The sequence below is a fragment of the Notamacropus eugenii genome, chromosome 5 (assembly GCF_028372415.1).
Source record: "Notamacropus eugenii isolate mMacEug1 chromosome 5, mMacEug1.pri_v2, whole genome shotgun sequence".
NCBI classification, from domain to species: Eukaryota; Metazoa; Chordata; class Mammalia; order Diprotodontia; family Macropodidae; genus Notamacropus; species Notamacropus eugenii.
In genome coordinates, this window is record NC_092876.1 from 129,557,407 (window position 1) to 129,570,024 (window position 12,618).

General features: G+C 46.6%; 1 protein-coding gene across 1 annotated transcript; it reads left to right on the plus strand.

The window, feature by feature from the left end:
* The first annotated feature begins 2,317 nt into the window (after nt 1–2,317).
* On the plus strand, nt 2,318–12,209 carry KLHL35 (kelch like family member 35). The gene is made up of 6 exons (XM_072610826.1): nt 2,318–3,221; nt 4,056–4,240; nt 4,871–4,989; nt 7,410–7,598; nt 9,948–10,136; nt 11,792–12,209. The coding sequence occupies exons 1-6, from the start codon at nt 2,368–2,370 to the stop codon at nt 12,014–12,016; spliced, it is 1,761 nt and encodes a 586-aa protein (XP_072466927.1). The 5' UTR covers nt 2,318–2,367; the 3' UTR covers nt 12,017–12,209.
* The last annotated feature ends 409 nt before the right edge of the window (nt 12,210–12,618 follow it).

Sequence of the window (12,618 nt, forward strand, 5' to 3'; positions counted from 1 at the left end):
TTCTTCTCTGTAAAATGAAGGGGTTGAATCAGATGACCTCTAGGGTCTCTCTCAGTTCTACATCTAGGATCCTATGGTGCTACCCCTGTGCTGAAGAAGACAGGAGACAGAGGTCATTAGGAGAGGGGGATGGAGAAGTGGGGTGTATATAATGGGAGTTGAGGCAGAAGAGAACACTGTGGACCAAATGATGAACTTACTGGGAAGGACAGAGAGTGCACTGGAGGTCCGTAGAGAATAGCCTCAAGGACCTGGACTGGGCCCCAGACTGAGTGAACTTGACAGAGGAAGTGGGCAGTTGTTGAGTAATGGTGGCAGGGGGGTGGGGAGGGTGGTCTGAAAGTGGCACTGGGGGTAAGACATATGCCAGCTCCTCCTGGCCCTGTCTGTCATGAGACAGAAGAAGAGGAGCCAAAAGCTTTCAAGAAGATGGCAGAAGATTTAGGAGCAAGATTTCAGTGAGCACCAGAACTTGAAAGAATGCACAAAGGAAAGGATGAAACAATAGAAGATGGGCTGAGGAAAAGGACAGAGGAGGATGGGTGCTTGGGAGGGCCAGGGCTGAGTGTACAATCTAGGAAGGAAGTAGTAGTGACTGGTGGCGATGGCTGATCCCACCTAGTGATCTCAGACATCCTGAGGGATCAGCCCTTGGACCAGGAAATAGATCAGGAAAAACCCACCCCAGTGAGTAGCCCAGTCCCAGGAGATGGGTGTGACAGCCATCCTATACTGGTTCTAGTGCTGATCATTCCTGCCCCAGTATTTTACAGATAAAGAAACTGAGGCCCAAAGAGCATGACATGCACACAGGAAGACTCTTCTATCTTTTTTCTCCTTGAACTTTCTGTTCCTCCATTCTAGCTGAGACCACAGAGAGAGAGAAGTAGTCCAAGACTTAGGCAGTTTACTAATCTACGGGATAGTTTAGGTCTAGGAAATAGATGCCTTCATTTGGCAGGTAAAGACACAAAGCCCTACACAAGGGAAATGATTTTCCCAAGGTCACATGCTAGTAAATGTCAGAGCTGAGACCAGAACTCCTCATTCCCAGTTCATTTCTCTTTCCACTGTATCAGTTCATCTAACAATAAAGATGTCTCATTTCCATATGTATTACAGTCTGTAGACTACTTTCCTTACTGAGGTCCTACGGAAGTAGAGAGTGCAAGGATGACTATGCAAAATCTTTGCTGTTGTTTAAGTGGCGTCTGACTCTACATGATCCCATTTGGAGTTTTCTAGGTAAATATACTGGAGTGGTCTGTCATTTCCTTCTCCAACTCATTTTATAGTTGAAGAAACTGAGGCAAACAGGGTTATATGACTTGCCCAGGATCATACAACTAGTAAGTGTCTGAGGTTGGATTTGAACTCAGAAGATGAGTCTTCCTGACTCCAGGCCCAGAACTCTATCCACTGTGCCACCTAGCTGTCCCAAGCAAGATCAAGAAAGGGTCAAACCTTCTTTGAACAAAGGAAGGTGCTTAGGATGGTGAGAGGACTAGAAACTGTGCCATAAGAGAAGCTGAAGGAATTGAGAATATTTAGACCAAAGACGACACTAAGAACTGGAGGATCTGTCAGTCAGTCAACAAACACTGATTAAATGCCTACTATGTGCCAGGCACTATGATAAATGCTGAATCAGAAAAGGCCTCTTGTAGAGGCTGAATCCTAGGTTATGTGTTGAGAGAAGATTCCTTTTGGGTGAGGGGTAGAGGGAAGGTGTGCATTCCAAACATGGCGGCAGCCTGTGAAAGGGCCAGAAGTGGGAGATGGCTGTGTTTGAATGGAATGGAGAAAGCATGAGGGGGAGGTCTATGGCATAAGACTGGAGAGGGAGGTGGGAGCCAGGCTGTGGAGAGCCATAAGTGCCAAGCTGAGGATTTTGTATTTATTCGAGGGTCAATGAAGATTTTTGAGTAGGGGAGTGCTGTGATCAGATCCATGTTTTCAGAGTATAAATTTGGAAGCTCTCTGGAGGACAGATTTGGAAAGAGGAGAAATGGGAAGCTGACAATCCAATTGCAACAGTCCAAATGAAAGGCATGAGACAATAAGGGTAAAAGTTACATCAGTGGAGAACAGGGGACAGAATGGGTGTCTTTGTTTGGTTCCCCAACATCTAGAAACTTGCCAGGCACAGAATAGACATTTAATTAATGTTTGTTGGCTTCTGTTGAATGAAAGTGTGTGATCACTCAGTCCAAGTGAGTACTGGAGTAGTCAAGGCAGGGGGCCTCAAGCTGGACCCTGAAAGATGGAGTCACAACCCACTTCATCTCCTTTGCCCTCCCTCCTTCAAGCCTTTGAAATGTCGAAGAGAAAAGTCATTTCTCATTTGTTTATTTTTAATAAAACAGGATGCCTGAGAGCTCTACTAATAAGGAAGCAGCGCCTTGCTCAGACGATCCATCCTGTGCTGTGCCCTGTGTTAGCTCTGACCATGGCCAGCATGTCCTGGAGACCCTCAATGTGTCCCAGCTCCAAGGTACCCTTCCAGATGTGGTCCTGCGGGCTGGCGACTGTGACTTTCCTTGTCACCGTGCGGCCTTGTCAGCTGGCAGCACCTACTTCCAGGCCCTATTTGCTGGTGGTGGACCCCAGGAAGATGTAGTACCCCTTCCTCAAGTTTCCCCAGGGGTCCTGGGCCTGCTCCTGGATCACCTCTATGGGGCTGGTGTGAGCCTGTTGGAGGAGAACACAGCTGCTCTGCTAGCCCTGTCTGACCTGCTGGGAGTGATTCCACTTCGGGAGGCCTGTGCCAACTTCCTGGAGGGCCGGCTTGGACCAGAGAACTGCCTGGCTTTTCTCAGGCTGGCTCAGACCTTCTCCCTGCCCTCCCTGGCAGAGGGGAGCCGCCGAGTGCTACGCCAGGCATTTTCAGACGTCTCCCTCCAGCCTGAGTTCCTGAAACTGGAACTTCCCCAGGTGGCTGAGCTGCTGGCTGATGAGAGGCTTGCGGTTGCTAGAGAGGAGGCTGTGTTTGAGGCTGCTATGCGCTGGGTGCGCCATGACCCTCCTGCCAGACAGGGACAGCTGTCATGCTTGCTAGAGCAAGTTCGGCTTCCTCTACTGGCCCCAGCCTATTTCCTGGAGAAGGTAGAGGCTGATGAGATGGTTCGGGCCAGCCGTGAGTGCCACCCACTTCTGCTGGAGGCCCGCCAATGCTTCATCCTCGGGAGGGAGGGCAGCTCATGGAGGGCCACCCCCAGGAGGTAGGGGGGTCCTTCAGTCCCCCCAGAACCAAAGGGCAGTGTTAGGGTATCTGGGGGACACATGGCTTCTACTCTGGGGAACCCTGAGATGGAGTAAATTTAACAGATGTATCAGTCAGTGAAAATGATGACAAATGAAAAGTAGGAGGGTGGCTGACTCTCAGTGGAGTCAGATGGAATAATGGTTGAGAGACTCAAGCAAAGGGCATCAAAATTAGTGGTTAGGTGTTTGTGTAGACAAGGAAGGGGGAAAACCAGGATGGGAGCAGGGCTATAGAGTGGAGCTCAGCATGATTTTCTAAAAATAGTATTTTTTTTCAATTACATGTAAAGACAATTTTTAACATTCATTTTTTAAATAAAATTTTGGAGCTCAGCATGATTAATGGACAGTGGCCTGCCAGGTCAGTCTCTGAGACATCAGAGTGTTCAACGGTTCATAGTCTGAATGGTCTGTGAGACCAGTGGTCAGTGAGATGGGGGTCAGTGACTTAGGAATCAGATAAGCTGATCATCATTAAACTGAGGAGGCCATCAGGATTCAGGTCAATGAAATTAGTAATCGAGGATAGCTTAAAAGATCAGTGGGCCTTGGGTCAGTGGCCTGCGGGGACAATCCCCAAGTGGGTAAATGGGATTAGTAATCATTTCGGAGGGGGGAGTAATCAGTGATCTTGAGGGATCCCTGGCATGCATGCAGGGCAGTTGCTTAGAGGTGAGATTAATGGTGGAGAGAAAGCGGGTCAACAGCCTGAGAGATTAGTGGCATTTCTGGTCTCTTCCTGGACTGTCCAGAGAAGGGCGATTGGCTCTCTCCCTCCTTCCTGGTACTAGGTTTATGGATCTGGCCGAAGTGATCGTGGTGGTTGGTGGCTGTGACAGGACAGGGCTCCTGACTCTCCCCTTCGCTGGTGTCTATCATCCATGGAGCCGCCAGTGGAAGACACTGCCTAGCATGCCCGGATGCACCAAATCCGAGTTTGCCATGTGTGCCATGAAGAATGATATCTACATCTCAGGTGAGGGCAGGGTACCAGCCCAGGGCCCTTCACAACCCTGCTTGGATTAGCTGAGAACCTGGGGCAAAGGCTGCTTCCAGCCCTCCAGAACTTCCTTTCCACTCATGAGAGAGCCTAAAGTAGCTGGGTTCAGTCTCATCCTCTCCTGCTCCACTGCTCCCACCACCTCCCCATCCAGAATGTATAATTTAGATCTAAAAATGAGCCTGGAGATAATGTAGGCCAATTTCCCAATTTACAGATAAGGATACTGAGGTCTGGCGAAGGGGTGAGATTTGTCTGTGTTATATAGAAAGGCATGGGCTGATCCAAGAGGGGAACTAATGCCACTTACTGGGAATGATCTACATGGACTGTGTGACCTTGAGCAAGTCCCTTCTGTTCCATGACCCTAAATTACCCCATCTCTAAAATGACGAGGTTGAACTAGATGATCCCATCTCACCACTTCCTACTCTATCACTCTAGGATTGGAGGTCCATCCAAGCTCTGACATTCTCTTTTCTAAGATCTCTTCCATTGCCAACATTATATGTTTTCTGTTCTAAGCTCTCTTCCAGGTCAGCCATTCTGTGTTCCATAGTCTAACGTCTTGTCTGTCTCTGAAGTTCTATGGTTCTTTCTCCTCAGGTGGCCACATCCACAGCCGTGACCTCTGGATGTTCCGATCTCAGTTGCAGACTTGGGTCAGGGCAGCCTCCCTGAACGAGGGCAGGTGGAGACACAAGATGGCAGTCCTGCAAGGGCGGGTAGGTGGGCTCTGCCATCTGGGTCGCTGATCCTCTTGGGTCTCTTAGGTTCCCGGAGAAGCCCCATTAAACATTACATCTCAAGGCTGGGCTCATCCAGAAGGCTCCAAGTCCAAAGAGCCCCACACATCTAGGGGGTGTATGAGGCTGGTAACAACATGGCAGGGACAACAGAGGTATCCCTAAGGCCAGGGGAGTGGGCTGGCTGATCAAATGAGATAATATTTGCAAAAGCACTTAGTACTGTGCCTGCCACATATTAAACACTTCATACTTATTCTCTGATCTTCCCTCCCTAGGCCCACAGTGAACCTCCCTGGTGGCAAAATGGGAATACAACAGCCCCTACCTCGAGGGTAGTTGTGAGGATCAAATGAGATAATATTTGTAAAGCACTTTGCAAACCTTAAAGTGCCATGTTAATGCTAGCTAGAGAACCAGGAAAAGACTAATGTGGCCAGAGCTAGGTATTATTACTATTATGTTTCCCCTAATTAACAAACCCAAGAAAAGCACTCTGGTGCTCTCCATCCAAAAGAGTCACCTAAAGAGTCTGTGCCCTTAGGGATGTATAAGTTAATCAGGGAAGACAACATATATGTATATAAACACATGCAAGACCCACATAAAACTGACACAAAGCTAACCTTGGACAGAAGCTCTAGATCTTTAGAATTTGTGGAGAGAATCCTTTTATTTTTCACTGCTTTCTAAACCTTCCCTGATTGCTGAGTTCCTGCTCCAGGTTCCTGAACCTGCTTGGTTCCTGCAGTATGCCTTACCCTTAATTATCATCCCCATTCTGTGGCTGCCTTCAAAGCAGGATGCCCTAGTCTGCCATCTGCTCCTGCTCCCCTTCTGCCCCCATCTCCATACAATGGAGATGGGTTCATTTATAAGGTTGATTTATAAAGGAAAGATAATATACAGACTTGTAAATTGTGAGGTCATTAGAAGTAAACGGCCAGAATCTACCTTGGTCCAGTCTAAATGAAATGAAACTTCCCAAGATAATCTCTGGAGTTAACAGTTTCCCTCCCTTCTGAACCCATGTGAAACTGGCATCTTCTGTAGAACCATAACCAGGGTAGGGTGTTTGGGATTTTGTCCCAGGGTGCTGATATCATGTGCAGTGGTGGGGAACCTGAAGCCTTCAGGCCACATCTGGCCTCCTAAATCCTTAAATGTGGCCTTTTGACTGAATCCAAATTTGTTTGTTCGGTAAAATCTGGATTCACTCAAAAGGCCTCACCTAAGGATCTAGGAGGTCGCATGTGGTCTGAAGGCCTAAGGTTCCCCTTCTCTGAGTCAGACATCTGTTAACAACATGTAGTTAGAAAGAACGAGTTAAATGAGGAAACTACCCAGGGAATTCCCTGGCAGCCTACCACCAGATAAGCCCCTCTTCACCTACTCTTTTGGAGCTTCTTCAGCAGCAGTGTCTTAGAGTCTCCATGGCTCCCCACTACTAATACCCCAAAACAACTGCATTAAAGACATGTCATACTGCTTACACCCAGGTCAAACATTTCTAGTTATAGCTCTAGAATTTGGACCTAGAACAGTCGCATGCCTATTTGTATTTGGTGCTAAATCAAAGTCACCGATCTAACGAACAGTTCCCTCTTCCTTTATTTTTTAAAATTCCATTAGGAATCCTGATGCTGTGGCATCCTGCTCCACTTCTGCTTAATCCTTACCTATTTGCCTCCACTATGTCCTCCCCCTACAAAGAAACCCACAAGGGAAAGAAAAGGAATTACAAACAAGGTTCCCATAACTGAAGGGATACTAAAAGTTCCCATTACTGAAAGTATACTGCGACTCACAGACCTTTAGAAACACAAGAGACCATAGAATCTAACTTCCTCTTTATTTTACAGAAGAGGAAACTGAGTCCCCAAGAAGGGAAGAGATTAGTCCAAAGTCACAGCACTGCTAAGTGGAGGATTTGAACCCAGGTCTTTGGACTTTAAGTCCAGCATTCCTTCCATTAAGCCACACTGATCTCATAAAGATATCTGTCTTGAATGGAAACACTAAAGATTGTTATTGGTAGATAAAGATTGTGATTATTGGCTGATGTGGTAAGGGAGGACTTCCTAAAGGACGTGAGATTTGACTTGGACCTGAAAGGGGTGATAATATTAAGTGGGCAGAGAGGGAGTAGGGCACAGAAAAGAAGGGAAGGGAAGAAGACATGGAAGAGACCCAGGAAAGGACGAGGGGGCCAGAGCAGAGGCTTCAGATAGCAGGGAAGTGTTGACGGATCAGGCTGCAGAGGCAGATTGAGACCAGGTAAGTGGGAAAGCCTCAAGTCAGAGTTGAGGAGTTCACATGACCCTGTGGTTAGTGGGAAGCCACTGTAGAACAACAATGCTGACTGCTTGTTCCTCTGGGACCCCTCCTCCGTTTCTCAGCTCTATGCTGTGGGAGGCTTTGATGGTGTCCGCCGCCTGGGGAGCGTGGAGTGCTATGATCCCTTCTCCAATGCCTGGGCCCCCATGGCCCCACTCCTGGAGGCCGTGAGCTCAGCAGCTGTGGTGACCTGCTGCAATAAGCTTTATGTGATTGGAGGTGCTGTGGATGACGGTGCCAACACGGACAAGGTGAGCCAGGGAAGGGAGTGGGCATGGGGGAGGTGAGAGGTAGAGGGGATCAGGGGGGAGGGAGGGTGGATGTGACAGCTTTCCTTTGGAGTCTCTTGCCAGGGCAGGAGGACCACTGCTACCTATTAGAGGGTGATGCTAAGATTCCTGGTTCCAGGCAGGCATCCATTTCCCTCCTGACCAATGCAAGGCCCTTTCGCTTAGTCTAGTCTGACAGCTCTTGGTTCGATTTCACCAAACAGATCTAAGCTAACATTTTAAAAGCATGTATCTATCATATGCTTCATGTGCTGAGAGAGATAGAATTGGACAAGACCCATTTCTTGCCCAGAGGAAGTTCCACATCTAGTGGTAATGTACACATTACTAAGAATTATAATCCAAAAATAGAAGGTGATTAACACATAAGGGAGGGAGGCCACTAGGTGCCACAGTGGATAAAGCAACCAGCCCTGAAGTCAGGAGAACTTAAGTTCAAATCTGGCCTCAGACACTTAATAGCTAGCTGTGCCTCCCCCCACAAAAAAACAACAACAACAACAACAAAAAACCCCCAAGAAACATAAGGGAGGAACAAATAAAGTGTCATGATATGGAAAGAAAAGACTGGTTTTGCTTTCTGAAGAAGGTAGCACCTAAGCTAAGCTCTGAAAGACGATGAGGGCTTTAATCCAATCCAACAAGCCTTTAGTGATCACCTAGGTGCAAAGTGATGTGTAAACAAAGACAAAAACAGTCCCTTTCCTCAAGAATCTTACATTCCGTATATGTATGACCTATATCAGATTTCAAGCTGTCTTGGGGAGGAGGGAGGAGAGGCAGGGGGAGAAAATTTAGAACTCACAATCTTACGGAAGTGAATGCTGAAAACTAAAAATAAATAAATGAATGAACTTTTTTTTTTAAAGCCTCTTACATTCAATCTGATGTGGCAGGAGAGGAAAGGGGACCTAGTAGAGATAGGGAGGGGATCTGGCTGAGCTGGGGATAGCTTGAGCAGAGGCACCCAGACAAGAAAGCACAGTACCCAAAGAGAAGGAGAAAAAGCAGCTATAGATCTAGAGGGGACGTCAGAGGTCATCTAGTTAATACCTTCACTTTACAGAGGAGGAAAGTGAGGCCATGAGAAATTAAGGGGGTCTCTTGCTCCAGGTCTCACAGGCCATAAGTGTCAGAGGTAGGATTTGAACTCAGGTCAAAGGACTCCAGAGCCAGGGCTCTTTCCACTTTACTCTGCTGTTTCTCTTAATTTGGTTTTCATGTGAGTGGAGCACAGAATACAGAAAAGCAAGCAGAGAATTCAAAGGGAAATTGAGACTAGGATGCAGATGATTTTGAATGCCAGCTCAAGGAGTCTGGACTCAGTCCTACAGGCAGTGAGGACCCACTGGAATCTTCTGAGCAAAAGTCAGACCTCAGGATCAAGAAGATGCCTCTTGTGGCTCCAGGAGGGATGGGGTGAAGAGGCAGGGAGACTAATGAGGAGGCTATTGCAAAGTCCAAGTGAGAAGAGGTGAAATTCAGAATGAGGGCAATCAGTGTAGGAATGGAGAGATTTGAGAGAGGTGGAGACAGGATCCATAAATCTTAAGTGGAGCCCAAATCAGGCTCTGATAATCTATTCTAGGACTCCTTCTAGCTCAAAAAATCTCTGACTATTTCCAAGGGATCTTAACTTTTTTGTATCATGGACCCCTTTGGTAGTCTAGCAAAGTCTATGAGGCCCTTTTCAGAATTTTGTTTTTAAATGCATAAAATGAAACATGTAGAATTGCAAAGAAAATCAATTTCATTAAAATAGTTTTTTGTATAGTCACATCTGACTCTTCATGACTGTATTTGGCTTTTCTTGGCAGATACTGGAGCAGTTTGCCATTTCCTTCTCCATTTCATTTTACAGATGAGGAAACTGAGTAAAGTAACTTGCCCAGGGTCACACAGCTAGGAAGTGTCCTGAGACCTGATATGAGCACAGAAAGATGACTCTTCCTGGCTCCAAGCTGCACACTATCCACTGTGCCACGTGGCTTCTCTAAAACAGACAACATATTTAAAAGACAAGTTCACTGGACCCCAGGTTGAGAACTCATGTATGTCTAAAGAAACTTCCCAGTTTTCTATTCAAGGATGTGGCTTACATTTATTATTACTATTAACAACAATAACAGTGATGATAAGTAACAGTTCACATTTGAATAGGGCTTTAAGGTCGGGACAGCATTCTTCATTGGTCTATAGACAAAGGTGGTATGTATCTGGGAGGGCCTGAAGGTCTGGCCTTCCCATCTGCATCATCCAGCGCCAGGACAATCTGGCTCCCTCCCTGACCCTGCTGGCCTCCTCCTTCAGGTGCAGTGCTTTGATCCCAGGGAAGACAAGTGGAGCCTCCTTTCTCCAGCCCCCTTCACCCAGAGGTGCATAGAAGCTGTGGCCCTGGATAGCACCATCTACGTGGTGGGAGGTCTCCTGAACAAGATCTTCAGCTATGATCCATGTAGAGACCTTTGGGCAGAAGCAGCTTCCCTGCCGGGGCCCCTGGTGAGGAGGGGTCTGTGTTCCACCTGGGCTCCTGGGGATCATGGGAGAGGAGGGAAGCCCCAAAGGGGCAAAGTAATCCCTGATACTGCAGGGGCCTAAGATGCCTCCCAATTCAGACATTCTGTGTTCTAAGGCAGGGCTCTTAAACTGGAACCCACAGACCACGAGGTCCATAACTTTGGAAGGGGAAAAAAGTTACATCTTTATTTCAGTGAAATTTGTTTTCTTTGTAAGGCTATGCATTTTCCTTTATGCATTTAAAAACATTATTAAAAGGGATCCATAGGCTTCATTAAAGGGTCCATGATAAATATTAACAAATTCTGTTCTTATGTCCCTGCCAGCTCTGACACTCTGTGTTCTAAGGGCCCTCCCAGCTCTGACACTCTGTGTTCTAGGGGCCCTCCCAGCTCTGACACTCTGTGTTCTAAGGGCCCTCCCAGCTCTGACACTCTGTGTTCTAAGGCCCCTCCCAGCTCTGACACTCTTGTGTTCTAAGGGCCCTCCCAGCTCTGGCATTCTGTGTTCTAAGACCCCTCCCAGCTCTGGCATTCTGTGTTCTAAGACCCCTCCCAGCTCTGACATTCTGTGTTCTAAGGCATTTTCGACTCTGATGTTCCATGTTTTAATGTATCTTCTAGGACTGACATTCTATGGAACTCTAAACCTCTTTCCTTTTTAGAGTTTATATTTTTCAAAGCATTTTCTCATCTACAATTTCATTTGACTTTCCCTAAAACCTTGTGAGGGAGTCTAGTCAATGGTCACAATCCCCATTTAACAGAGGGAGAAAACTGATGGCCAGTTTTAAAAAGTCAGAGAAGGTGGCTGACTTTTCCAGTCATGTAGTGTGAGGCAGTTAGGTGGCTCAATAGATAAGAGTATTGGGCCTGGAGTCAGGAAGACCTTAGTTCAAATCTGGCCTCAGACACTTACTAGCTGTGTAACATTCTGTGTAACCCAAGTCACTTAGCCTCAGCTGCCTTAATCCACCTGAGAAGGAGATGGCAAAGTACTTTTGCCTAAAGATATGGACGGTATGAGTCCATGGATTCATGATAGTTGGACATGACTAAACAACAACAGTGGATTGGAAAATTCTACTTGGATTGCTTGACCTGCAGTCGGATTGCTTGACTTGAAGTCACACTGCTTTGATTCTAAGTTGGCCTCCTGGCCCCTCCCAAGGTCAAGGCAGAGGACAGATGTCATCAACAGTTTGACAAAGGAGATGAGCAGGATGAAGGGCTTGGAGCTTCTAGGAGGATACCTTCAGTGTTTGCAATATTATATTAAATATTTATAGAATCACAGAAAAATCTGAAGCTAGGAGGTTGCGGAGGGGCTTTATAGAGGAGCAAATCCAACCCCATCATTTTATAGAGGAAACTGAGGTTCTGGGGTGAGAGGAGAAACATTTGCTGAGTAACACAGCTGATAAGTGGGAGAGCTGGGGCTGACCAGTCATAAGTGTTCACAGAATTCTGAGATTTTATGATTCCATGATGGTGACATGATGCTGATTTTCTATAATGATAACTCCTTGACTCTATCTAACATTCCAAAACTATCCTTTCGAGCTGGCCTAGCTAGGCAGGGGAGTGTGGTAAAGGAGGTGCCAAGACTGAGTATTTGTCTGTCTCTTGACCTTCCAGGAGAGCTGTGGAGTGACCATTTGTGGCAGGAGAATCTATGTCCTTGGTGGTCGGGACTCAAGAGGAGAAGGCACGGATAAAACCTTCACCTTTGACCCACTGAGTGGGCGTTTGGAAAACCAACAGCCCCTACAGCGATGCACCAGCGCCCATGGCTGCGTCACTATTCTTCAGCACCTGGGCCAGGGACAGACCTACCCCAAAGGGCAGGATAGGCCCAGCTGAGCCCAGGGCTTTGGGACAGACACCTGGCAGCCGAGCAACCAACACTAAGGCCACCCAGGCCCCTGCCTCTACTCCTGTGAGGTTTTTGTGTACAAAAATCCAATTAACTTATTTTCCCCTTTTAATACAGAAATAAGACCTGATTTTAGTTCCACTCATTCAAGCTGGCAAGTGTATTATTTCTGACTGCAAACAGACCCTGTAGGATTTCACTTCTTATCTCCAAGTTTCGTTACTTTTATATACTACTTTGGAGTTTATTCTAAAGCACTATAAATGTTCGAGCTATTAATATTTTTTTTATTTTGTAATGTTTAACAATCACTGCCATACAATTGTGATTTTATCCCCCCCACCTACCCCCCACTCCCCCCCTCCCTCCCCACGACTGCATACAATTCTGTATAGATTCTACATATACTTTCCTATTGAGTATATTTTCACTATAGTCATGCTATGTAGTCAGACTAAGATAAATGAAAGAAATCGTATAACAAATCAGAACATGATACACAAACACATACACATACACAAACATGATCTGCTACAATATGTGAGTGACTTCCATATTTCTCTCTCTGAGTGTGGCAGGCATTTTGCCT

Coding starts and splice junctions, on each gene's coding strand:
- KLHL35 (XM_072610826.1), top strand. CDS start 2,368: ATGCCTGAGAGCTCTACTAATAAGGAAGCAGCGCCTTGCTCAGACGAT. Junction 3,222..4,055: donor TGGAGGGCCACCCCCAGGAG/GTAGGGGGGTCC, acceptor TCCTGGTACTAG/GTTTATGGATCTGGCCGAAG. Junction 4,990..7,409: donor TGGCAGTCCTGCAAGGGCGG/GTAGGTGGGCTC, acceptor TCCGTTTCTCAG/CTCTATGCTGTGGGAGGCTT.